Here is a 23979-nt window from a genome sequence, read left to right on the forward strand (position 1 = left end):
AAAAAAAAATACTTGTCTGTAAGAGAATCATGTGCAACAGATTTCAAGGTGTTTTAGCTCCAATATTAGAAGATAATAAAAAAAATGGAAGTTAGTAACCCTCTTAACTGTTGAAAGACTAATCACTCCCTGTAATAGCTTGTCTCCTGGAAACACTTCACAGTTATTCAATTACACCTGGGTCAGGAACCAGGACATAGGTCTTTATTAGATAACTGCCAAACAAACAGAGAAAATGAAAACAATGCAATATTTTAAGGAGTCCCATGCATGAAGGCATGTCATCATCTCCCTAATGAAAGGTCATTACAATTTAAACAGTTTAATATTTTTAAATATTAAAAGTGGGAACAATTTCTCAGGTGGATGGAGGATGTCCGTGAACTCATCTGAGGTCAAGCACTGTGGTATCAGGCCTTTACTATTAAATGTCATGAGAAAGTAAGTTTCCATGCTGTTTTAACCTTCACTTCCACTAAACTGGCTGAGCCTATGGTATTCCCATCCTGCAGTCTATCCAGTCAAGAGATCTGCAGGTCCCCTTCCTCCAGCTATTTAGCACAGGTCTGATCTACAGTCTGCTGAAGTCAATGGAATGTCTGCCACTGATACCAATAGGCACTGGATCAGGTCTTAGCTGCAATACAGTTTCAATATTTCAACACAAATCATTGTCTCTAACATAATGAGGAAACCACTTAGAACAAAATCATGGCTTGGAATTGGATAGCCCTATGGGCTATATTTTGCCCACCCATGTCCTCTTAGGTAACAACAGCTCTGACAAGCAGGTTGCTTGAGAGAGAAAGAAAGAGAGAGGGAGAGAGAAATTGATTTTAAAAAAGTTACCCTGTATATCTTTCTGTGGAATGATTGCCAGTGCCTCCTCCCAGCTGGAGTCCCAGGAGCCCCACAGAGGTGGAGGCTAACGCTCACCCCAATTAAATTATGCAAAATTATGTGCAGTTATGCATTTTATGCACAAAACTGCATGAGCACATAATTGTGTAATTCCCCAGGGTGTAACATATACATTCATACATACACACACACACACAAATGGATTGTTCAGAGAGCAAATCGCCTAAAATTGGAGGTTTTGTATGACTGGAGCTGCACTTTGCAAACTAAAATGCTGCTAAACAAATTGACTTTAATTCTGTTTCGCTCTGAACATTGTTTCAACGCATGGTTCTTTGCCATGGTCCAAATCCTTTTTCCAACCCTCATCTCCAGCAAATAAGCTAGCTGCTGTAGAACACCACTGGCAAAAAAGGATGAAACATCTTGTTCCCCACTGCACTGGAGCTGTGAAGTGAAAGATTTGGGTATTGGGGGCACAACAAAATACACGGATGTTTATTTGTTTTTGCTTTGTGATGCTATAAAATGTTTCTGGTGGTAAAAAGGTGAGGAAAGGCAACATCTGCTTCTATCTTGAGACTAAAATTACACTGATGCTGCTAGCCCTGCAGAAGAGGTGAATATGGCAACTCCTGGTGAGAAAAAAGTAAATGGTGCACACAGTTGGGAACTCTCTGTCTCTCATTTCCCGCCCCCCCAGCTTGTTCCCAAGCCTCCTCCTAGGAGAAGACCACAGGGCAGGGTTGTAGTATAACATTCTTAAATCTTGCCTCTCCACAACAAAACTCTACCTCTCCTTTTCTGCAGAGTCCTCTGCACTCAGCAACGTTTGCCCCCATTAGTAGATAGGGAGATGCCAATGTCGCCCGCATGGGAGACCTCTGCGACATCATGGTGGTCACCCATGACTTCCACCTCCTGACCTGCCTGGATGCCACAGTAAGCATCATCACTGCCAGTGTCCTTGAGATTACCCGCAAGAGGATCGCGAGACAGCCGACCAGACGTGACTTGGCCACCTTTCTCAGCGGCCTGCTGGAGGGCAAATTCAGCAGATACAGTGGGGACTTTGCCTTGCTGTGGAGCCAAGCCCACAGCACCACGCACTGCCTCGGGAAACACATTGGCTACACCTGAACCTGGGCTGAGGAGTGTTGGGAGCTGGGAGTTTCCCTGCAACCAGCCCTGCATGCCGACCGGCGCCCCACATGAGGACCTTCCTGGAGAGGTTTCCTGAAGGATGCCATCTGAAACAAGTACGCCAGTGACCTGAGGGCCAAACCCCACCAGGGCAAGGTCTTTGACGTCACCTCACAGTGGGACTCCAGCAACCACTTCATGCCCAGTGGGATCTTCACGCGCTTCGCGGACTGGCGCTTCCTCCACCTCAATTGCCTGCCTCTGAATGGGGCTGTTTGCTTCACCTACCAGGACAAGAGGTACCGATGGTGCAGCTAAGCGGTAGAGACCATCCCCCACATGCTGTGCAGCTGCAAGCCGCACACCAGAGCCTGGCAGCTCCACCACAACGCTGTCCAGGACCACCTGGTGAGGGCCGTCCCAGCTGCAGTTGGGGGAGATCTCTGTTAACCGCACTGTCCCGGGCTGCGAGAGCCAGATGCGACCCGACATCGCCTTCACGAACGAAGAGGCCAAGAAGGTCAGGTAACCATCCCCTTTGAGAACTGGCGCCAAGCCCGGGCTCACAAGTGGGAGAAGTATGCCCCACTGGCCAACATCCAGAGGGGCCATGTCTACGATGTGACGGTCGATGCACTCATCATGGGAATGCTTGGAGCCTGGGACCCCAACAACAAGAGCGTCCTGCCTGCCGTGTCTCCTGCCGCTACGCCAAGCTGATCCGCTGCCTCATGGTGTCCAACATCATCCACTGGTCCCATGACATCTATGTGGAACACATCACAGGCCACTGCCAGTACTGCAACCCCAGACAAACCATTGCCAGACTGGACCCAGAGGGGACCTCCTGAACTGCCCCCCGCTGCACCAGATGGACTTCACTTAGAGAGGATTCTTCAGCAATGGATGACCCTGCTCCACCCGAAGAGGACCCCTGCAATGAGACTCTATATGGACTGAGACACTTTCTTTGAACTACTTCCTCCACCATTGTGGACCATTGTAATGGGTTTGTGTGCATCTATCTCCTTTCTCTCTCACTGTCAGGAACTCCGTCCCTCCCCTTCCCCCATCCCCCCTTTCGCCACCCCGGGGTTCAGTTGGCTAACATTGTATTTTCTGTAACCTAGTTGCATTCCCCTCCTCACCCCATCCCTCTAATGTTAGTCTCTCGCTCGGGCGATTTGTATTTCCCTACCAGCTTTGTCATCTTTTGTGGATTCACAATCCTAAACATATACTAATAAAAGTCAATCTGTTGTGTTTAACCAGTAAATCAAGAAAATTTATCAGACTTCAAATAAAGCAAAACAGTGCCATAACAGATACATGAAGGACAACATCGTAGGAACAAACTTGGACCAAATAAAGGGAACCTTTCTAACAATAAATAGAGCACAGAGAGTTTCTCACATACAGCACAAGCATCAATATCAGATCTAAGTTATTTACACATGCCTTATTTCCATGATTTCTACTATTCACTGTTCATCTTCATTGTTAGTACCTGGACTGGTTCTTCTCTTCTTGCAGGAGTCTCTTTGGAATCAGACTGGTTCCCAGCTTTACCTTCTTTCACAAGGTAGGTTTTGTCTTGTATTTTTTGATTCTCCTAATGATCATGTTTGCAAAATAGTCATTTTAGTTACTGCATAAATTGAATGTTAATGTCAAATGATCGTTTCTAGTACTTTGTCTGTGTGTGGGTTTTCTTACCTGTGGGGCTCCTGCTCTACACTGAAGTTCCTTTACATCATTGTGGTATTGTTGCCTAATTTTCTGCAACTGCTGAAGGTATTCCTGTTAAACAGCACCTCAGTTAGATTATGAATTTCTGTTATTAGACAAAACAATTTTAATTACATGCAAATATATGCCTACTAATAAACAGACCGGTAGCCCCAGCTATTATAAGATCATCTGATACTTTCCATTACAAGACCCTATTTTCAGTTGCTTATAACTTAGTTCAAGGCAGTCCAACTTCAGGCCAGCCAGGGGCAACATGCCACAGACTCAGAAGCCCCACCCTGTGGGTACCCCCTCCTACTCCTCCACCAGCACTACCCCCACACAGTGCAAGAAGTCTGGCTCCAACCCACTCCCAACCACATGCACCATGGGGGGCTGACCAATCCCACCCCATTGTACACACAGTGCCACCCCACCTCCCAGCCATGTGAACTATGTGGGTAGGCTCCCCACCTTCCCCTCAATGCAAGCAGCCCAGCTTCCCATGCATAGCCACAGGGGAGACAGTTGCTGCACGCGCAGCAGGCAGAGAGATGGAGCTTGGTTGCCCAACACCCCCCACCCTGGACTGCACACAGCTCAGCTCCCCCTTCCCCAGCGGTGTGCACCACACAGGCTGCCCCAGGACATGCAGCAATGTGTCCCACCCCCTCCACCCACCTGTGGTACAAACCATCTCCCTTCTTTGACAAGTGTGCAGCTCTGGCACTCCAGCCTCCTCCCAGCTACCGCAAAGGGAGCAAATGGGAAGGGAGAATGATGGGCAGGTGGGAGCCCATAGGTTGCATGCTACCCCTTCAGGGACCACATGTGGTCTGCAGACTACCAGTTGATCAGCCCTGCCTTAGTCAAATTTTGGTTGAAATTTCCCATGCCAGATGTTTGCAGCAGAATGTTTAGAAGGTTTTAGACAACATGTGCAGCCATATCCAAAAATACAGCTAGGGACTGGCTGGGCATTGGCTGTAGGGCTACACCTCCTCTACAGGGGCTGCTGCTGCTTTAACTGCAGTCGGAGAGCTAAAGCCATGGAGAACCCTTGTGTAAAGAGTGCTTTGCTGACAGTTTTTCTGGTACCAGAGTCACACCAGCTTTCCTACATGGCAGAAGCTCTGTTAGCAAGAGCTGCATTCATCCTGATGCTTTGTCTTTTCACATCTAGCCAACAGGGCTCTGCCACCAGAACTTTATAATGTAAAGGCTCAAACTGGGATGGTAGAGCCAAGGGTGGAAACAGGCTGGCTACTAGGCAGGAGCATGGTAGTAGGGTAGAGTAAGTAGGGTAACCCACATTAACATTTCAGAGTAAGGACTTGAAATTTGAAAAAAGGAATAACCCTTGTGTGAGAGACATACCCTTTGCTTTGATCATGGAAATTTACTTAAGTTTGGCTTCACAAAATCTAACTTCGCACCTGGACAGTTGACTTCGTGGAGTTTAACAGCTAAAGGCTCCAAAGTTTCTGAGCACAGGAAGCATGCTCCAGTCCTTCACAGGTCTTGTGCTGACCAGACTGCACGCATGCCATTCCCATTAAGCGTGCTCCACATATAATGGGGTTACACAGGCAAAACAAGATTTTTTTCTGTAACTGCTACTCATAGTTAAATGGGGCTGGATACACTCCAGGATTAGAACTAAAAGCTGTGGGTCAGGCTCTAGTTCAAGGCTCCCCTGGCAGTGTGGAAGAGGAAGCACATGTTTTAAAGGCAGGAAGAACAAGAGCCAGACTTGGGAGAAAGAAAGAAAGTATGACAAGGAATCTGTTTGACTGGGAAGAAAGAAGTTGTGACTGGAGGTTGGGTGGAGACTCATCTTGGAAGACTGGAATCGACTGAACCAGGCAAATGACACTGAAAGCTCTGGGGGCAGCTCTGACTGGTAGGGCAAGGAAGTAGAATAAGATCCAAAAGAAACTAGGACTCAAAACAAAAGAAGGAAATACTGAGAATAGATGAGGACATAAGGGATTGTGGGGAGACTCAGACAAGGAGCTGTAGAAGAAAGGGATGGGACTAAGGTGGAAGAAAGAATTTAGAGGCTTGGACTGGGAGGTAATAGATTGGGAGAAAGAGAGGCAGAGGACTAGAAACTGGAAAAAGGAGGAAAATTAGAGGTCTGACATCAGATCAGCACCAATATAAAGAAAACTGTCTGTATCGGAAATCAGCCTGATGCAGCCGATAGTTTGGCCGATAAATGCTGTGCATACACAGCCGCAATGCAACATGCAGGCAGCGCAGAGCACAGCCCAGCAGCATGGAGAGCTACATACAGCCAGGATGTCTGTTGTGGTGGAAGGGGATGGGGGAAGGAAGGGGCACGGAGAGGGCAGATCAACACCCCCCGCAGTGAGGGAGGACAGGGACAGAGCCATGGCTCATCCAGAGGGCACAGAGAGGGGATTACCTGGGTGGGGCAGGCAGGCTGGAGCTGGGGCTACACCGGGCTCTCCTCAGTAGGGGCTGGGCTTGGGGCAGGTGGCAACATGCTAGGAGGGGGCTATGGGGGTAGGGCTACAGACACTCCAAATTTTGCCATAGTCTCCCCATGGCCCCCCCTCCCAGTGCTGCCACTGCCTGCCCGGTGCAGCCTCGGCTCAACCCCCATCTCCACCCACTTGCTAGGAAGAGCCAGGGCTGTCAGCAGCAGCACTGGGAGCGGGGAGCATAGAGGGAAGCTATGGTTAAATTTGGGGTGGCTGCAGACCCCCCCACATAACCCCCGCACATAACCCCCTCCCAGCATTGCCGCCACCCACCCCGAGCCCAGCCTCTGCCGAGAAGAGCCCAGCTGCAGCCTTCCTACCTGCCCCACCCCACGCTGATCCAGAGGCACACGCCCCCCACCATGCCTTCCTGGGGTGTCCCACCCCACCATGGATGAGCTGAGACTCTATCCTGTGCCCCACCCCACCCTGACTAGGCACCGCCTGCCCCACTCCATCCCTCACTGCAGGGGGCGTTGTTCTGGCCCCCGCCCCTTACGCGCCTTCCCTCCCCACTTCCCTTCCACCACAGCAGACTTACCAGCTGGACGCAGCTGTATCAGAAATCAGATCAGTATTGGCTGATATGCCTCCTTAAAAATTGGCTATCAGTATCGGCCCCCAAAATCTGTATCAGTGCACGCCTAAGGAAAATAGTAATCTAATGATGACTAATGAAGAGGAGAAACAGGGACTAGCTGGGCACAGATGCTGGAAGAACAAAGAAGAGTGAGCGAGTGTGAGAGACTATGACTAGCTGGGCAAGGACTCTAGAATTAAAAAGATGAGGTGTGGGATGTTAGGCTAGCTAGGCAAGGAAATTTTTGTGAGTGGGACTGAGCTAGGTATTGAAACAGGGACAGATTGGAGGGAACAGTGCAAAAGTTGTCAAATCTTAGGCAAAACATACGCAGACCACCAACTCTCATTCTTCTGAAGCCTGGAATGCAACAAAAGGTGCCGAAGTCATCCATTCTTTGCTGTCAGTGAATACCAGTAAAGTCCTAGTAAAATGTTTTATTCTTCCCTAGTGCTGGTCCACACAGATGATACCAATCTATTACTGCTATTGATTACTCTATTTGTTCAAATATAAGAGGTATGTACAATAGATCTATAAGTTCCAGTCCTGCTAATGACCCAAGTAGCATGGTTGCAAAGTAAAGCATTTAGTAGATTCCGTACAACTTTAATTCAGTCCCCTTGTATTTATACATTATGATACAGTCTTGAGCACATTATTTTCCCCACCGTACACTTGCCTCATTCATTCCACAGGATAAATTTTCCCTGAGGTTGTGTCTAAATGAGGCTGTTGTCTGTAAGACACTTGCTTCTTTTGTTGCAAAAGTTGGAAGATGTATAATAAATGGGGCAGGGAATGGTATATTAAGGTAATGAATGTGGTCCTAGAGAACTGGATTCTATCTTTGTCCCACTGCATTCTTAGTCAAGTCACTAAAACCAGACTTTATAGGCGTCACTGACTGTTTTTAGCTGTATCTTCTGGTCCCTGCTGGAGATGAAAAGACATGGTTTGAGGAAGTGCTGAACACTCTCACCTGCAGCTGAAGTCAATGGGAGGTGTCCTTGCAACATATGAACTTTGTAGTACAATACTAAGGAGTCTGAAAAATCAGGTAATACGCGTCTCAAACCAGACACCCATAATTAGTGGATGCTTTAACTTAATCTTGTGCCTTAGTTCCCTACCAGTACAAGGAAGATAAAACTACTCCTTCACAAGGATATTGTAAAGATAAATTATTCATGAAATGCTCACATACTAAAAGCACAATAGGAAAAGCCTTGAGAAAATTAGCCATTCTGTCTTCACAGCAGGGTTTAAATAGCACACAGTAAAGAAAACTTAGGGCCATAAAATGGACAATGAGATGAAAACAAGATATCAAATAGCTGTTCATTAGTTGAGAACTGCCTATCATTTGCACCAAAAGAGGCAGCGGTTCCTCTGGAACAATCAATATGTGATTGTATAATTAAAGACAGTATTACAATACACATGCACAAAATAGACAAATTAAGGTTGCTCTGGAATGTTCCTTAAGAAAAGTTACCATTTGACTTCACAAGCTTCTTTCATGCAGCTTTTGAGCATGTAACAGATGCATACACGAGTTCCGAGATAATACAACTACATTTGTTTTGACAACTAATATGCTTAATACATTAGAATACTAATTTCTGAGTACTGATTAGAAAGTGAAGTATTATTAAATGTTTTATCTATCTTAAAGGATCACAGAACTCATTACAATATCAATATTTATAAAATAAAAGTAAACTTTATAGGTTTCAATATATCAAGCAAATAGGATCTCTGTGGCCATGTCTACACATGCCCCCGACTGCACGGTTGGTACTCCACAGTCATTTAGTACTTGCTTTAGCAGCGCACAGGTTGTTTCTAACCGTTGCTGTAACAATGATCATCCAGTCTCCCCTTGAAGATTTCCAGAGTAGGTGATTGTACCACCTCTGGAGGAAGTTTATTCCACAGTCTGGAAACCCTAACTGTGAAGAAGTTTTTCCTAGTGTTAAGCCTGAAGCAGTCCTCCAGGAGTCTGTAGTCCTGGTTTTTCCTAAGGGTGCCCTGGTGAACAGTTGTTCACTGAGCCCTTGATGTATTCCCCTGATATAGTGGTAAGCTGCTACCAAGTCCCCTCTCAGCCTTCTCTCTTTTAGGCTGAAGAGACCCAAGGCCCTCAGTCTTTCCTCATATGTCTTGCCTTGCAAGTCTCTAATTGTACAGGTGGCTCTTCTCTGGACTCTCTCAAGCTTTTCCATGTCCTTGTTGAAGTGCAGCGCCTGGAACTGGATGTGGTACTCCAGCTATGGTTTCACCAATGCTGAGTAAAGCAAAAGAATCACATCCTTGGTTTTGCTCAAGATGCATCAGTTGATGCACATCAGAGTATTGTTTGCTTTGATGGCTACAGCACTGCACTGCTGGCTCATGTTCATACTATGGTCTATTATTACCCCTAGGTCACTTTCAGTCATGGTGCTAGTCAGTTTAGCACCACAGAGCCTGTAAGTATGCTGGGGATTTTTTGTCCCCAGATGGAGCACTTTACACTTCACAATGTTGAGCTCCATCTGGTTCCGATCCACCCAAGTTCTCAGCCTGTATCTGCAGTCTAGGTCTGCCTGTATCTGCAGTCTATTTTCAAGCGTGACCATGCTCCCCCATAACTTGGTGTCATCCACAAACTTGGCCAGTGAGCTCTTCACCCCCACGTCCACATCACCAATAAAGATGTTGAAAAAGCACTGGACCAAGCACTTGGTCCAGTGGTTGGCTCGTGCATAGTTGGCCCGTGCACTTCCTGAGGCAGGTAGAGCTCTTCAATACAGGTCAGGAAGCAATGCGACTGATCCAACTTAGCCAAGTGTTCCTCCCAAGAGATGGCTGGGTAATTGAAGTCACTCATGATGACCATGTCCCATGCGTGCACAGCCTCTGCCAGTTCTAGAGAGAGCAGATCGAACTTCTCCCCTTGGTTTGGTGGTCTGTAGTATACACCTACGGTCTCTCTCACCAGGCCCCACCTCCCCCCATAGTTTAACCCGGAGGGTTTCGAGTTGCTCTTCTTTGGAACCAATGCCGGCCTCCAAGGAGGTGTACTGCTCTCTCACATAAAGAACTACACGTAAGGGAGCAGTACACCTCCTTAGAGGCAGTCATTTAGTACTTGCAATGAAGCATCTCATGTAGACGTGCCTCTTTGTTGTACAGCAGGGCAAAATTGAGTTAAGAGATAAGAAACTAATACCTAGTTTGCTTTGTAAAAGTGGGGATCTACTCTCTCTTACTATTCTTACGATGATGTGACATCACCCAGGATCCTGGTTTTCTCTGACTTAAAAACATCCCCAATTTTTGGTTTAAAAAAGTAACCCCAAATCCACATTTCTCTGTGATTAAAATGAAACACCATATATTAGTGATGTTTCATTGTGATCATGGAAAAATGTGGATTTGGGATTACTTTTTTTAAACTGAAAATTGGGGATTTTTTTAAATCAGAGAAAACCAGGATCCCTGGACATCACTTAGTTCAATAGAAGTGACATGAGAATTAGGATCAGGCTCCTGCATATCTGTCTTACTAGCCTATCAAACCTGGCAGCAGTACTACATAACCTGTGCACAAATCTAGCTAATACTTATGGACATGTGAATGTATGTGGCTTTTAACAAAGAAAATACCACTACAAATTGGTATCATAATACAGCTCTGGCCAACCAAGATCAACATGTCTTTTACCTGTTCCTTTAATTTGTTTTTTCTAACAAGGTCCTGCTGATGGTCTTTGAGGCATTCTTCTTTCCTTTCCTGCTTTTGAATCTGGTTGTAATGTATGTCAGCAGAGGATGGTCGCAGCCCCTATTGATGTACAAGATTATTCACAGAGCAAAAGAATTTCCATTGGGCAAGTTCACCCAATTCATCCTCACTCTTTCACCTTGAAGGGGCCATAAGAAAAATAAAAAAATAAGTAGAAACATTCTACGCTGTCAGATTTTTTTTAACAATAAAAAATAAAACCTTCTGAGCAACTTTGGAAAAAGTAAATCAACAAAAACATCAGAAACAGATTTTCTACTTGCCAAGGTTATACTCTGCTATGAGAAAGGTTTGGGTTCACTTTCTTGGGCTTCATCACCTCCCATTATATGAATGTTATTCTCTGATCCAGTATTTACTTACCAATTGTTTTTCCACTTTCATCTTGTACTGTTGGGCTTCAAGCCGTCTTTGAAGATATTCTCCAGCCCTAACAAAAAACCATGCCATTCATCTCTGGTATTTGTGTTAACAACTTTCAACAAAATAATTTACAGGGAGGTCCCCTACACCCACCCACTACATCCACCCACTCACTTGCATCTTTCTTCCTTTATCAGATGTTATTAACTAAAGTCACTACATTACGTGAAATGTAAAAAGAATGTACTTAGAGAACAATAACACTGCAGCAATGAAGTATAAAGACAGTTTATATTTTTCCTCTGCCCTTTCCACTTCTCTGATTATACTAATCTTCTGCTGAGTCTGTAAAATCTGCCATAGTTTCTTTTTTTATTTGAGAAATAGCCTGTGAGCAATGTTACTAAAATAACGTTATTTTGTAATGCATTCACACGTAGGGGGAAGAATTGCCAGAATCAAGGTTATATGTTCAACCCTAACTTCCTGACTTTTTACTTAACTGTGCATTAGTGTGGAAGTTTTTCTGTAAGTGCAAAACAGTTAGCAAAGTTCTCTGATCTGTAACTATTTGACTTCAAAAATCTGGTCTATTGCTGTTGGTCGGTAAGTGAAACTGCACTCTTGATAGTTCAAAATGCAAACTTCACAGTCATATGCAGACACTCAACTCAACTTTAAATGAACTAGTTTGGGAACTAGAAGCACCCCAGCCATGACAGCATGGACCTCCATGAGGGATATTTTACCTTGATTCTTGCATGGGCTTTGGAGGCTGCTCTGACATCTATCTGCAGCCACACAGCCACCAAAACCCACAGTAGCTCATTTTAAAGCTAGCTAAGGGATTCCCCCTATACTGCAATCTACAGTGAAAACATACATTGAGTCTTGCCTTAACTGAATAATTCTATATTCAGCCATCCATCCCTCTTAATTAAGACATCCTGAGCCATGCCATTCTTACGCAAAACCCTCTGACACAGCCTACTTCAACTGAAGCTTCCCAACAAGGCACTATGTAAACCTGGTGCTCCAAAGCATTCTTAACCTGGCCTATTTTATAAAAGTCCCTCCATCCTTGACTAATGGTTTGAAAGTTTCAGAAGTATTCTATAGCATGTGTGAAGATAGAATGAGTTTTACTGAGTCCCAGAATTTTGACTAGGAGCTATACAGAGGTCTAGGAGAAGTTCCTACAATAAACAAATCTCAACATTAATAAAATTAGATTCAAAAGTGTATCTCTAGGGCTGCATTCGGTACAGACATTTCATTTTCTTTCTTGTTGACAACCACATCATATGCTGACTAGGAAAGCGATTAAATTGCATGAGGGACTCTGCTTCTACATCTGAATCTTGCTACGTGATGGAAAAGGATGACGGGTCAAGCTATTTGTGATACTTTGATATTTAAATAGAGAAAAACAATTACCACTCAGGAGGGGGCAGAGGGGGTGGAACTTGTCCTTTTACTTTATAATATGCTTCCACTCTCTGGCTGAAGTGAGAAAAGTCATCTTGTACATAAGCTTCCTGCTGCAAGTTGTCAAGTTTATCATAATAGTGACCGTAATGTCCACGTACTCCGGCTCCTTCTGGCCTTTGAGCCATCTTAAATCTGGGGCTCCACTGCTGAAAATATATACAACAGCATGAATTATAAAGGTAATAAATGATTCATTCTTAAACCAGGGTATCATAAACTGGATATTAGTTACATTTTATAAGGCAAGTTCCCATCCTACCCTTCATACTAAGTCCCATGATAGTTGTTAAAAACAATTTCCTCAAATGTTTTATCACCTAAGCCAGAGGCTTCCAGAGGCTCATGCTGCCTATTGCAGCACTTCCAATTACTTCGCCTCTTTTAATTAAGAGGCAATTCACGCTGTTTGTGTGAAAGCAACAAACAAAATCCACTAGAACCACTGTGATAAATTCCAGTTGCATAACTGAAGACTTGAGCCTTGAGCAAATTCCAAGAGCGGCTTATTAAGACAGGTGCGAGCAAAGGGATCATAGAGAGACTCGGGCAACACACATCTTCTTGCTGCTGCTCTCTTGTGAACATTGCTATTTCAAACCACCATCTCTTTTATTTCCTGCCTGCAGTAACTTGTCTCTCATTCCCCAAATTTAACTTTGTGCAGAAACATTCCTTTATTTCTGCTTTATACCATATATGCCTTTTCCGTTTCTCGTGAAAAGAACAGAAAAATAAGGAACATCTATCTGCTATAGTCTAAAGTAACTACTGTATGCTACAAAGTAGGTGAAGTGAAGACTGCACTGTGCTATGCTAGAAATATGCTATATTTAAACTTATTCTCCACACTAATTGAAAAATTAGTAGTTATCATTCTCTTAAGTGTTAAATGTGCTAAGTTTTACCTCCTTGTATTCCTAATTAGGAACACTGAAAAAGACTCCACTCATCTCCATCTTGTACATTCCAGGTCACAGCATATAAATATTTTAAAGTGCTATTTTCTTCCGCACATGGCACTGCAATGCTGCACGGGAACTGTTAGCACTAGAAGCCGTACATTTTATCATTCACTGATAGAAGAGTTATGGAGAACATATATTGAAAAATTATTTAAAAAGTGGAATCACCCACACAAAGAGAAGCTTATTGGTCATAAAAAACTAAAGAACAAATTCAAAGTAGGATTGCGAATTGAGAGAAACAAGTCCCTCAGTGGCAATTCCATGGATATCATTTGTCAAAGAAATTGGTGTGATATTGTGGATGTAGCCTCAATCCTTTCAGGCTGATTTTCTCATTTGGTTACCTAGAGAACTGGGAAGCTAAAGTTACACCACCAAGCTAGTAGGTTAAAATACTTTGGAAATTCTAATCTCAGTTATGCCAAAGTAAACCTGAAACAACTGCACTAGCATTAGTGGACTTGCTTTAGATTTATAACAAGATAGCTGTGAGTGGAAATAAGCCTAACATCTTTTAAATGGGATCAGACTACATTTGTTTGCCTCCCTTCCCAAATACCAAACTAATTACCCAAAATTCTGTCTTTAAAAGGAAGGTTCTGAGTTCCTACAGTGATAAAGATGTCAAAAAGTTGTGGAGATCTGAGAGTCTTATAGACACAGTACCTGGACAAGAGGCTGCTGAACTCGCAAAGGAGGTTTCCATTCATTTCGATGTAATAATTCTTGTTTCTTGGCAGGTGCCGCCACCTTGGATCTTGGAGAAAGGTGTTCCTCAACTCTCACTTTCTGAAGTTTAGGAGCTTATTTAATGATAAAAAATATGTGGATCTTCTCTTTTTTATGGCAGTTACTACAACAATGCTTATTATGTGATCACTGTAAACTACATTAAGACGGATATATCTGACAGGCTGGGCAGGCTCATAATGCCCATTTACATCATTCCTCTTTAATAATCATCACCACTAAGAACTATTGTGAAATGCTGTTTTCTGATTCTAAAAAAAAGAAGCTGAAAAACTGATTTGACATGAAGGATAATACAACATTTGAAAATGAAACTTGGGCTCCTAACTCAATTAGAAGCTTTTGAAAATTTTACCCATAAAAAAATCATAAAAATCACAGCTAACCAGATCTGCCTCCACAAGAATGCTTAAATTGCTTCTGCATTTCCACATGTAACTTTGGGGAGTAATTCAAATATATAGAACAACAGATCATTAGAAAGAGATCAAGCTACTTTTGTTCAACAGAGTTTTTGCAGTATCACAGATGTTAGGGCAGACTGACATCTCAATTTTGAAGACTCTGTGTGCATCAGCTGATTTATCAGTGAGTGTCAAAATCAAGTCCAATAATCCATATTAATTTACAAAATGTAGCTGACTATTAAGGTCCTCAATAATTAACTATTAAAATGTCTGTGACATTTAATTATTAAAATCTTGGCAATCCCTTGAAGTTGAGGATGATTGTCTTCTAAGATTATCTTGTCTATGTGTTTGAACATGGCTGATGAGGCTTATCCAGGATCAACAGACTCTACCACAGCTCAGATATGTGTTTCCATGTGGGGTGGGTTATTAAAATAACAGACTACTAAAGTATCAGTGACCAACCTGGATCATTATTACACACGAGATTATTATCTGTGCATTTTTAAGGGCACAAAAGTATACTTAATACTCTAAAGAACCAATTGGCACATCTACACTGCACTGGACCATCCTAGGAAGCACTACCATCAAAATGCATGCTTGCCTGCTTGTATTTTGTGTGCACTGAGTGCCAAAAACTGTAATATAGCTGCACTGGGCAAACCATGGACATGGCCCCAAAACAGCTAAGTTATATTTTTGTTTTGAGTGTACAGGGAGCAGGAACATTAGCATGATCTGACACAGCGTTACTCCACCCCTGCTCTGACAATCTTACTCTTTTATATTAGACATAGCAACAGGAATGGATAAAACCAGAAAAGGCAAGTTTTACAGCAACAAAGATTTTTTGTTAACTCTGTTCAGGCACATGCACTTAATGTCTTTATTTAAAGGTCTGGAGTTTATTATTATTATTATTATTAACAACAACAACAACTCTCTTGTGGGCAGTGTGGAAGGGGTGAGTTTGGTACTCCCTAATTAATTAGTTGATATACCAAAATCATGATGCAATTTAAGACAAATAACAGTTTGTACTCCAGAAAGGTTGGGGGCTGCAACTGCATGTATTTTGCAGGCTAATATGAAGGGTACTTTAGCAGAGTCAAAGAAGGATGTTTGAAAACTAATGACCTTGAATTATTTCTATTTGGCAATCATATTAGCTCCATAGTAAATTCTATCTGGTTGAACTATAAATGACTGGTTAGAACATTCCTATAGCTGCTTCCAGCAGTAAACTTCTATGGTGACCAGACTTAAATGAAAGTTGCCTTTCCTGGTGGAATATATGAATAGAGCAGTGGTGCATCCAGTGCCTGTCTTCCTCATTAGGCTGAATGCTTCTGCTGGTAGAGTTCTCATCCGCTGAAAAAGTTAAATCCATCTAGTATATATTGCCCATAAGGATCTCAGGGTAGGACTAAGCCTGAGTATATTACTGTCACTAAACAAGTCTTACCCTGTACCAGCTTGGATACCGGCTGTGCTACCGAAGGTCTTTTTCTGTGTATAACAGTGTGGCTGAATTCTTCTTGTATTATCTATCAACAAAAAAGGGTTTCTGATGTAACTGCCTTACTGTATCTTGTTTAAGATTATGCTAAAGTGCAGGGAACCAAATCAGAATCTCACCTCAGGGGGTAAATATCTGACAATGAGCTTCCCCAAGAAGGGCTTCTTTAATATTGAATTGACAGATGGTCGATCTATTGGAGATATTTTAAAGAGCTGAGAAATTAAGATCCTCAGGTCATATGAATACTTTGGAGACACAGGAATAAAATGTCCTTGGCAGATCTTCAGCACCAGCTGATGTATGTTGTTCCCTTCAAACTGACACAGAAAAATATAACAATCAATTAATAACAGTTACTGCAGTTGGTATGGGAGGTAATGGACTGTGACTATTTAAAATGGCTAAGAACAATGATGAATGACATGGGGATGCAGCAAGATGGCTAAGTTCCTGGTGTACACTGTCCTCTCTCTCATTCCTGTCATGTATCCATTTGGTTCATTTTTAGGACAGGGTGAGGAGAGGTGACCCAGCCACTTCAGCTGGGTCTGAGTGTGGCTCATTTAACTTAACTGTATTTCCTTCCAAGGCAAAGTCTATCAGGTTCTGTGCTCTCCCTGGCCACCTATCAGCAGAGGAGCAGCAATGCAAGGTAGAAGGCTATGGGTGAGGGTTTTGCCACCCCTCTTTTGATCCAAGTCAAAACCTCAAATGAAATGTCTGTTTATAGATTTACATTCCCCTGGTTATCAGCCATATTATTCAATCGGCCCACTGGGCAAGAAATTGTTAGAGATCCTGTGATAAGTAATGATGTGCAGTAACCCAGAATAAGTCTCTTCAAAGCAACTCATGATTCATTTTGCTAAAAGGTGTACCACCTCTACATGGTAGATTTAAAAACCAAAATGACGTATACAAAGATTTTTGTACTTGGCATTCTGCCCAAACCCCTAGTGGAGATTATTTAGCCTTAGTGTCTGCTGCTCTCTTGGGAATGAAATTATAGCCTGCTTGCTGCAGCCCCCTTGCTCAGTTTTTGGGTTAGCCTCCCACAGATGACCATTTTCTCTCCTCTTTGTAAAGTCTTTTCATTTTTTAGAGACTAAGTCTAAAAAAAACAAATCTGAAAGTAACATTTTGTTACAAAAACACCACTGTTTTCTTAGCTGCTTTGAAGGTGTATCTAAGATTGTCCTATCTCTTAGTTCTTGTTTCATCCCCTGTCTAGGCTACTCATGGGCTCCTGACTGATTCCACTCTTTTGAGTTCATGAAGGCAGTGAAAGAAAACTGAACAAGGAAACAGAAGCACACATGTATTTATTATCAATATTAATTAGGTATTTTCCCAGTCCAAGAAATTTGGCACTTTTTCTGGTAGCACTCCTGTGTCCTCAAGTCAGCCTCCATCAATCTTTTTCTCCTCCTTGCTAAGTCAGAGGGGGAGTTTAAGTGGTCCACTTATAGACACACTGACCAGCCTGTGCTTTGCTCCCTATTCAACAGAAAGCGTTTGTGCTGAGAACCAATTGCAGAAATGTTCCTTTCTGAAATGTACGGAGTTAAGACTCTACTGGCATTGAATTGCTTCCAAATTAGATCAACATTTACTTGAATGTTTCCAAGGACTCTACCTAATTTTGAACTTCAAAATCTTCAGTAAATTTAGGTCAAGATTTTCAAACCTGGGCAAGTAAAATGAAGTACCTAAATCCACACTTAAGCACCTAAGTTTGAAACCTGGCTTCAGTTCTTCCTTTAGTTTGATGGCTGATTCCTATAACTGAAGGAGGTTTAATTAAAAGATTAATTTTAAAATGTAATGCTCTGGAACAGATCTGACTTGAGAGGAGAGGTGACAGCCACATATGGATTTAATGTAGCAGTGCTCAATGAAAGAACAATACATTATATGTGTATATAGTGTATTTGACTTCATTTCGATATGCAGGAAACAGGCAAAGTGTGAGAAATTAAAGTGAAAGAACTGATGAATATATCCTAATCATTAGGACCTAATGCATACTCATTTAAATTGCAAAATATCTGTTTCCAACAGGTATCTAGGAAATATTCCCATTGCAATTATTTTCTGCCTAGTTTAATACCTTTTTCAATAACAAGTTAATGGTCTAACTGATTATGTACTTACAGGATGCTTTAAAGTGCACAACTCATAGAGAACACAGCCAAGAGACCAAATATCCCTGTGGATGAAAGTAATTCAAATTTCAGAGGAAAGCATGTCATGTTTTCATACAAATAAGCAGTGTCCTTACTTCAGCACTTCAACTATCTGACAATATCCTATTAAAAGGTTAATACTTTGGCAAGGTTTTGTCAAACTGTGCCAAAAATAACTACTGGATTTTATTTTTCTGGTCTCTGGTATGTAACAAGGCCCCTCATTCTTGGTGTTTAAGTTGCATTATTACTATGCAATTGTAATCATGCCAAAATTGTATTAACTACTTTTAAGTGTGCCAGACGAGTAGAATATGAACTAGCTCAACAGTTCACAATTCAAAGTAAAATAGTTTTTGAAAACTGTTATTTTAGAGGTGTAATAAATACCATTAGTTGGTAGCGGATCTCTTCACCTATCATACGTGCCTGCCTGAATGCATAAACATAAAAAACTGCCTCCAGTTTCAGTTGTGCTTGTAATGGTAAAACCCATTCCTGACCTATTTCTTCACTGAAGGCAGACTCTGGTCAGAGTTTAATGACTCAGGTTTACCAGCAGAGAATTAACTGAATCTAATCCATATGGAGATGGTGACTGAGTTATAGTCCAATTTTAAAGCTTGAGCCCATTATTCAGTGTACTTTTCCATACCAAAACTATCCCTGTACATATCAATTGCCTTATACTTCTGTCTCTCCTTGCCATTTCTGGCGGTCATGATGCTACGAGTAGGGAATGTCTCCCTTACATCCCTGAATAATGGAAGGACAGCCTGCTTTTAAATGACTGGGAGCAAGGGACCTGACCAACCTGTCAAGTAGCCACAATCTAAGCTGGAGACAATCCTACATCAGAACCCATCAGGAGCAGACAAACCTTTCAGGGTACATCATATCCAAAATATGTAATTCTTCAATCAGAGCAGAAGATCAGGCAGGAAGCACAAAGCAAGAAGCAGAAAGTAGAGCAGCAGATCAGGAAAGGGAAAGGGATCAGAGTGACATATGGGGAGGGTGATAGGCGATGTTGTAGTACTCCTGCCAAAAAAGTTGGTTGTTGCTATCTTTGAACTTTTTTTATTTCACTGGGGCAGTGAAAGACATTGAACCAAATACATCTTTTAAGTCTTACGTTTTATTGTTATATGGTCGATTCTCACAGATCTCAGGAGATAGGTAATAGGGTGTCCCTACACAGGTACGGGCAAGCTCCATGGTGCTAATGGAAAATAGTGAACAAAAGAAGAATACATTATACAGAAGAGTTTAATGTAGCACTAGCTCTGAGGGAAAAGATTATAACCAGGAAAAGATCCCACAGAGGCTATTATTTTTGCTGTAAAATAGATTCATACTGATTCAGTGCATTAATTCAAACCCCCTAGAGACAAAATTAAAGCTTTCTCACTCTGTATTAAAAAATGTCAACGTCCAGGTAATTTTCCATGTTTTTTCACTCCACAAGGGCTATTAAAATATCCTAGAAAACATCTGCATTTGTACAAAGCTTAGAATTCATCTGTTATCCATGTTATGCTCCGATTTAGCCTCTATTACTATACTATCTGAGCTCCACACAATCTGTGGTGCACATATTCTCACAACACACTACAAGGTAAGGGACGTACTATAGATCTGGGATCAACAATGTTTTCTGGCATGGATCTCGAATTATTCAGTTTGGATGTGAGGAAGGCAGGCACTAGGATCTGGCTGCCTCCACTCCTTCTTCCTGCCACCCAACTGTGACATGGCAAAGGAAGACCCCTTTGTCCAGAGTACTTGGCACCTGGCCATGACACAATGCAGGCAGAGCCCCCTGCTGCCAAAGCAATGACTCTGCAAGCTGAATCAAAAGGCTGCATGGGCTTGATTCAGCTCACAGGCTTTGGGTTGCTGACCCCTGCTGTAGACCCATTCTACAGATACAGAACTGAGGCACAGAGAATATACACATCTCATATATATACATATATGCATCTCAAGCAAAACCAGGGAAGTCATCTTCCAGCTTTACTCTGCCCTGGTGAGACAACAACTGGATTACTGCATCCAGTATTGCCCCCCCCCTTCAGGAAGGATGTCGAGAAGCTTGAGAGAATCCAGAGGAGAGCCACTTGTATGATCCAAGGCCTGGAGGGAAGGCCATACAAAGAGAAGCTGAGGGACTTGGGACTCCTTCAGTCTAGAGAAGAGAAGGCTCAGAGGGGACTTGGTGACAGCCTACAATTACATCAGGACCTGGGTGAACAGCTGTTCAACAGAGCTCCACAAGGGATAACAAAATCTAACAGCCAAAAACTCCAGGAAGGCTGATTTAGACTAGACATAAGAAAAAAGTTCTTTATGGTGCGTGTATCCAGGTTCTGGAATAAACTCTCCCCAGAGGTGGTGCAAGCACCTACTCTGGATTCCTTCAAAAAACAGGTGGACTTATTTCTTGCTGGGGTCACTTGATCCCAGCCAACTTCCCGCCTATGGTTGGGGGGGGGGGGGGGGGGGGGAGGGGGCGGCGCTAGACCCGATGAGCTCATGGGTGCATCCAGATGAGCACGTGCATGCCTCTTGTCCCGCCTCAAACCCCTTTGAGGCGGGGCAAGAGGCATATGCAGAAATGAAAATATGTTCCCTGTGCTGCAAACTTGCAGTGTGGGGAGAAAATTAGACCCCTGGATATCCTGGAACAGCTGGAATGGATACAGTGGGTAGTGCAGTCTGGTCAACGTGGGCATTGCAGGATGTGTGGCTTCTGAAGAAGCCGAAGCAGGTGCCATGGGCACTAGATCCAGCATAAAAGAGTGGAAAGAGAGGGTCTAGGGTCTGTAAGCCCATTGGCCAGATTAATTTGACACCCTGTTTTAACAGAAACTGCAAGGAAAATAAAATACACCACAGAACAATGTAAAGTCTTAAAGTTTGTTTCTACTCCAACTAAAGTCAATGACAGAAATGTCTATGATTCTCTTTGAGCTATCCCAGGTAGTGCTGAACCTGTAGGGTATGTCTAAACCATGTCCCCAGCACTCTTGAAGAAGGCTACTCTTAAGCACACCCCACCCATTCACTGCCACTCACACCAAATCTAGAAATATAAGGAGGCTGATTCAGGGTGTTCTCCACAGGCACTCCCAAACACATGGGAAACAGAGGTCTTGAGAAAGCCCGTGCCACATTTCTGAGTTAGGTGTATACTGTATACAAACAAAAGTAGATGGACAAAGCATTATTGAAAGCATACCTTTCTGAGAGGGTCATGGAAGCAATATAGCCACACCCTTAGTACCCTGAACTTGCTCACTAAATACAACATAGTTTCAAGCAGCACCTAACCTTCAGGAATGGTGACATTTTCAGGGTTGGTTTAGTCACAAAAACCAAACGAAATAGAAGGAAATGCTTACTTGTTCAGCATTCTTGCTATACCAAAGTCCCCGAGCTTTGCTATCATTCCATTATTGCTAAGAAAAATGTTCTGCAAGCAAAGAAAAAATGATGTGCTATGATGAAACACGGAAGAATTTCACAGGCATGCATTTTTGAAAGCGTAAAATGAAGACCTGTAACTCCTACCTGTGCTTTTACATCTCGGTGTAAAACCTTTCTGTCATGAATATGCTTCAATCCTAAGGAGACTTGAACAAACCAACTCAGAATCTAGGGTGAGAGATAAAATGCACAGTTACACTGTCTTATTAAAAACATAAAACAAAAACAAAAGTCAAACCTAAAATATACACTGCATATACACAAATCAAGGGGGGAAAAGTTTATAGAATTTTGAGTAATTAAACTAATCAGTTTTCCATCGTTTTAACATTTTTAGAAAATAAATGGAAATAAATACGTAATCTTACATTCCTTATTCCAGAAAAAACTTTTACGGACTGCAATGGGAGTTCTGCCTGAGTAACAACTATACAATCAGTCCCTAAGCAGGAAAAGAACATCAGCCTTTTACTTTACACAACTGGAAAAGAACCGTGCAGTCCTCTTCACTGATGGAAGCCATAAAAGTACTATACAGCTTTGGAAGTATTTACAGACTTCAGTTTAGATCAGAAATGTGGTTAAATAACAGAATTGTAAAAGGAAACTGCATGGCAACTGCACGCACTATCCCTGACTTAAACAAGGTCTATTAAATCTTCACCCTGGCCCTGATCCAGGAAACAGTTTTAAGCATGTGCTTGCACTAAGTACAAATCTGTACTTTCTTTGACATGGATTTTTGGCCTTATTTTAGAGACGCAGATCAGCATGTGCTTAAATTAATCTCTATTTAGTAAAGCACATGCTTAATTTTAAGCATATGTTCAAGGGCCACTGACTTTGTGAAGTTTTGTGAGAAGCTGGTGGCCATGAAATTCTGCAACTCAGAAATCTGTCTTCAGGAAAGCAGGCTAGCACCTGCATACATTTAAATTAAGTAGTGGTTAAGCAACAGGCAAGGATTTCTCTGAGTAATGTATTTTATTGGACCAACTGCACAGTTGGGACAGAGTTAGACAAGCTTTTGACTACAAGACATTCTTCTTCAGAGGTTAAGGGCTTCTCTGAATAGGACTGATTTTCTGATTGGTCTTTCTATGAACATTACATTCAAACATAAATTTCAAATAAGTAAATGTACAATTGAGAAGAAATGTAATTGATTAACATGCTTCCCTTGCTTGGCTTTGGGATATGTCTCTTGGTTTTGTTCACCCTTTTTCCGTCTCTTTCTTTGACTTCCTTCTGACATTCAAGTTTCTTGTTAGTCTGGTTCTATTTTTATTTTTGCTGTCAGGACTTTTTTACTTTTATTGGTTTGTATTTTTCTGATTTGTGAATTTGTCCTCTATTATAAATTTTACTCTCTTCCTTGTGTCTCTAGTAAGTGTCTGAACCAGAGGGTCATAAAGTCCTATGTTACTAAACCATCAAGTTGCTTCTAACTGTTTCCCATGCAGCAGGTTCCTTCATTTAAATGGGAAAAAAGTTAAGAGATGTATATGGTTGATTTAAATATTAGTTTCAGGATGAACTGAGAATCACCTTTTCAAGCCATTTTAACTTTCATCCATTTTTGTGCAGATACAGTTTTATAAGTGCAACAAGTTTAGATCATAAAATATCCAAGTTCTCAAATGCATCTGCAAAAACAGAGATCAATGTCCGAATACCTAACACATGTGTTCTGTATTTAAGTCCAAGATGCCAGTATATTAGAGAGTTTCTGTCAATTAAAATAGGGATGTATTTTACTGTCAATTAAAATAGGGATGTATTTTACTGAATTAATCTATGCTGATATAGGCTCTGAAGGCTGCCAGCACCCTGGGATTGTTTTTGTGTGTTGGTTTAATTCACAATCCTGTTTACTTCTCACCTGCCATCTCAAATGCAGCTTCTAATCTAAAAGATCTTTTCTCCAAAACTTAACTGAAAATTAGTAGTATGAAGGCACACAATTTCCAAAGTAGGACAAGAAATAAAAATCAGTGGTCAAAGTACAGTTAATATTTCACTTTTAGGCCATTAATCATTCATTTAAGCATCTTCTGTAAAACAGTTACAAAGCCTTATCTACATAGACCTTGTGACTGTAACACTTAAAGCAAGTTACTACATATTCCTATTAAGTAGTATTTCATACTTTTTTTTTTATGGTACAAATCCTTTCCTCTAA

At 42.1% G+C, this 23979-nt stretch overlaps 1 protein-coding gene across 1 annotated transcript in view; it reads right to left on the bottom strand.

Moving 5' to 3' along the window:
* NEK5 (NIMA related kinase 5) overlaps positions 1–23979 on the bottom strand; it is a 58003-nt gene that overhangs the window by 26662 nt on the left and 7362 nt on the right. Inside the window, exons 4-15 of the mRNA XM_090026789.1 lie at positions 21882–21965; positions 21713–21783; positions 19444–19530; positions 18277–18331; positions 16239–16439; positions 16066–16147; positions 14104–14240; positions 12419–12618; positions 10982–11048; positions 10538–10657; positions 3721–3804; positions 3512–3616 (exon numbers count right to left, since the gene is read on the bottom strand). Coding sequence (XP_089882915.1) covers positions 3512–3616; positions 3721–3804; positions 10538–10657; positions 10982–11048; positions 12419–12618; positions 14104–14240; positions 16066–16147; positions 16239–16439; positions 18277–18331; positions 19444–19530; positions 21713–21783; positions 21882–21965 — 1293 coding nt within the window. The remainder of the gene's footprint in view (positions 1–3511; positions 3617–3720; positions 3805–10537; positions 10658–10981; positions 11049–12418; positions 12619–14103; positions 14241–16065; positions 16148–16238; positions 16440–18276; positions 18332–19443; positions 19531–21712; positions 21784–21881; positions 21966–23979) is intronic.

This window comes from Crocodylus siamensis, chromosome 1 (genome assembly GCF_052110815.1).
Source record: "Crocodylus siamensis isolate JL-2025a chromosome 1, ASM5211081v1, whole genome shotgun sequence".
NCBI classification, from domain to species: domain Eukaryota; kingdom Metazoa; phylum Chordata; order Crocodylia; family Crocodylidae; genus Crocodylus; species Crocodylus siamensis.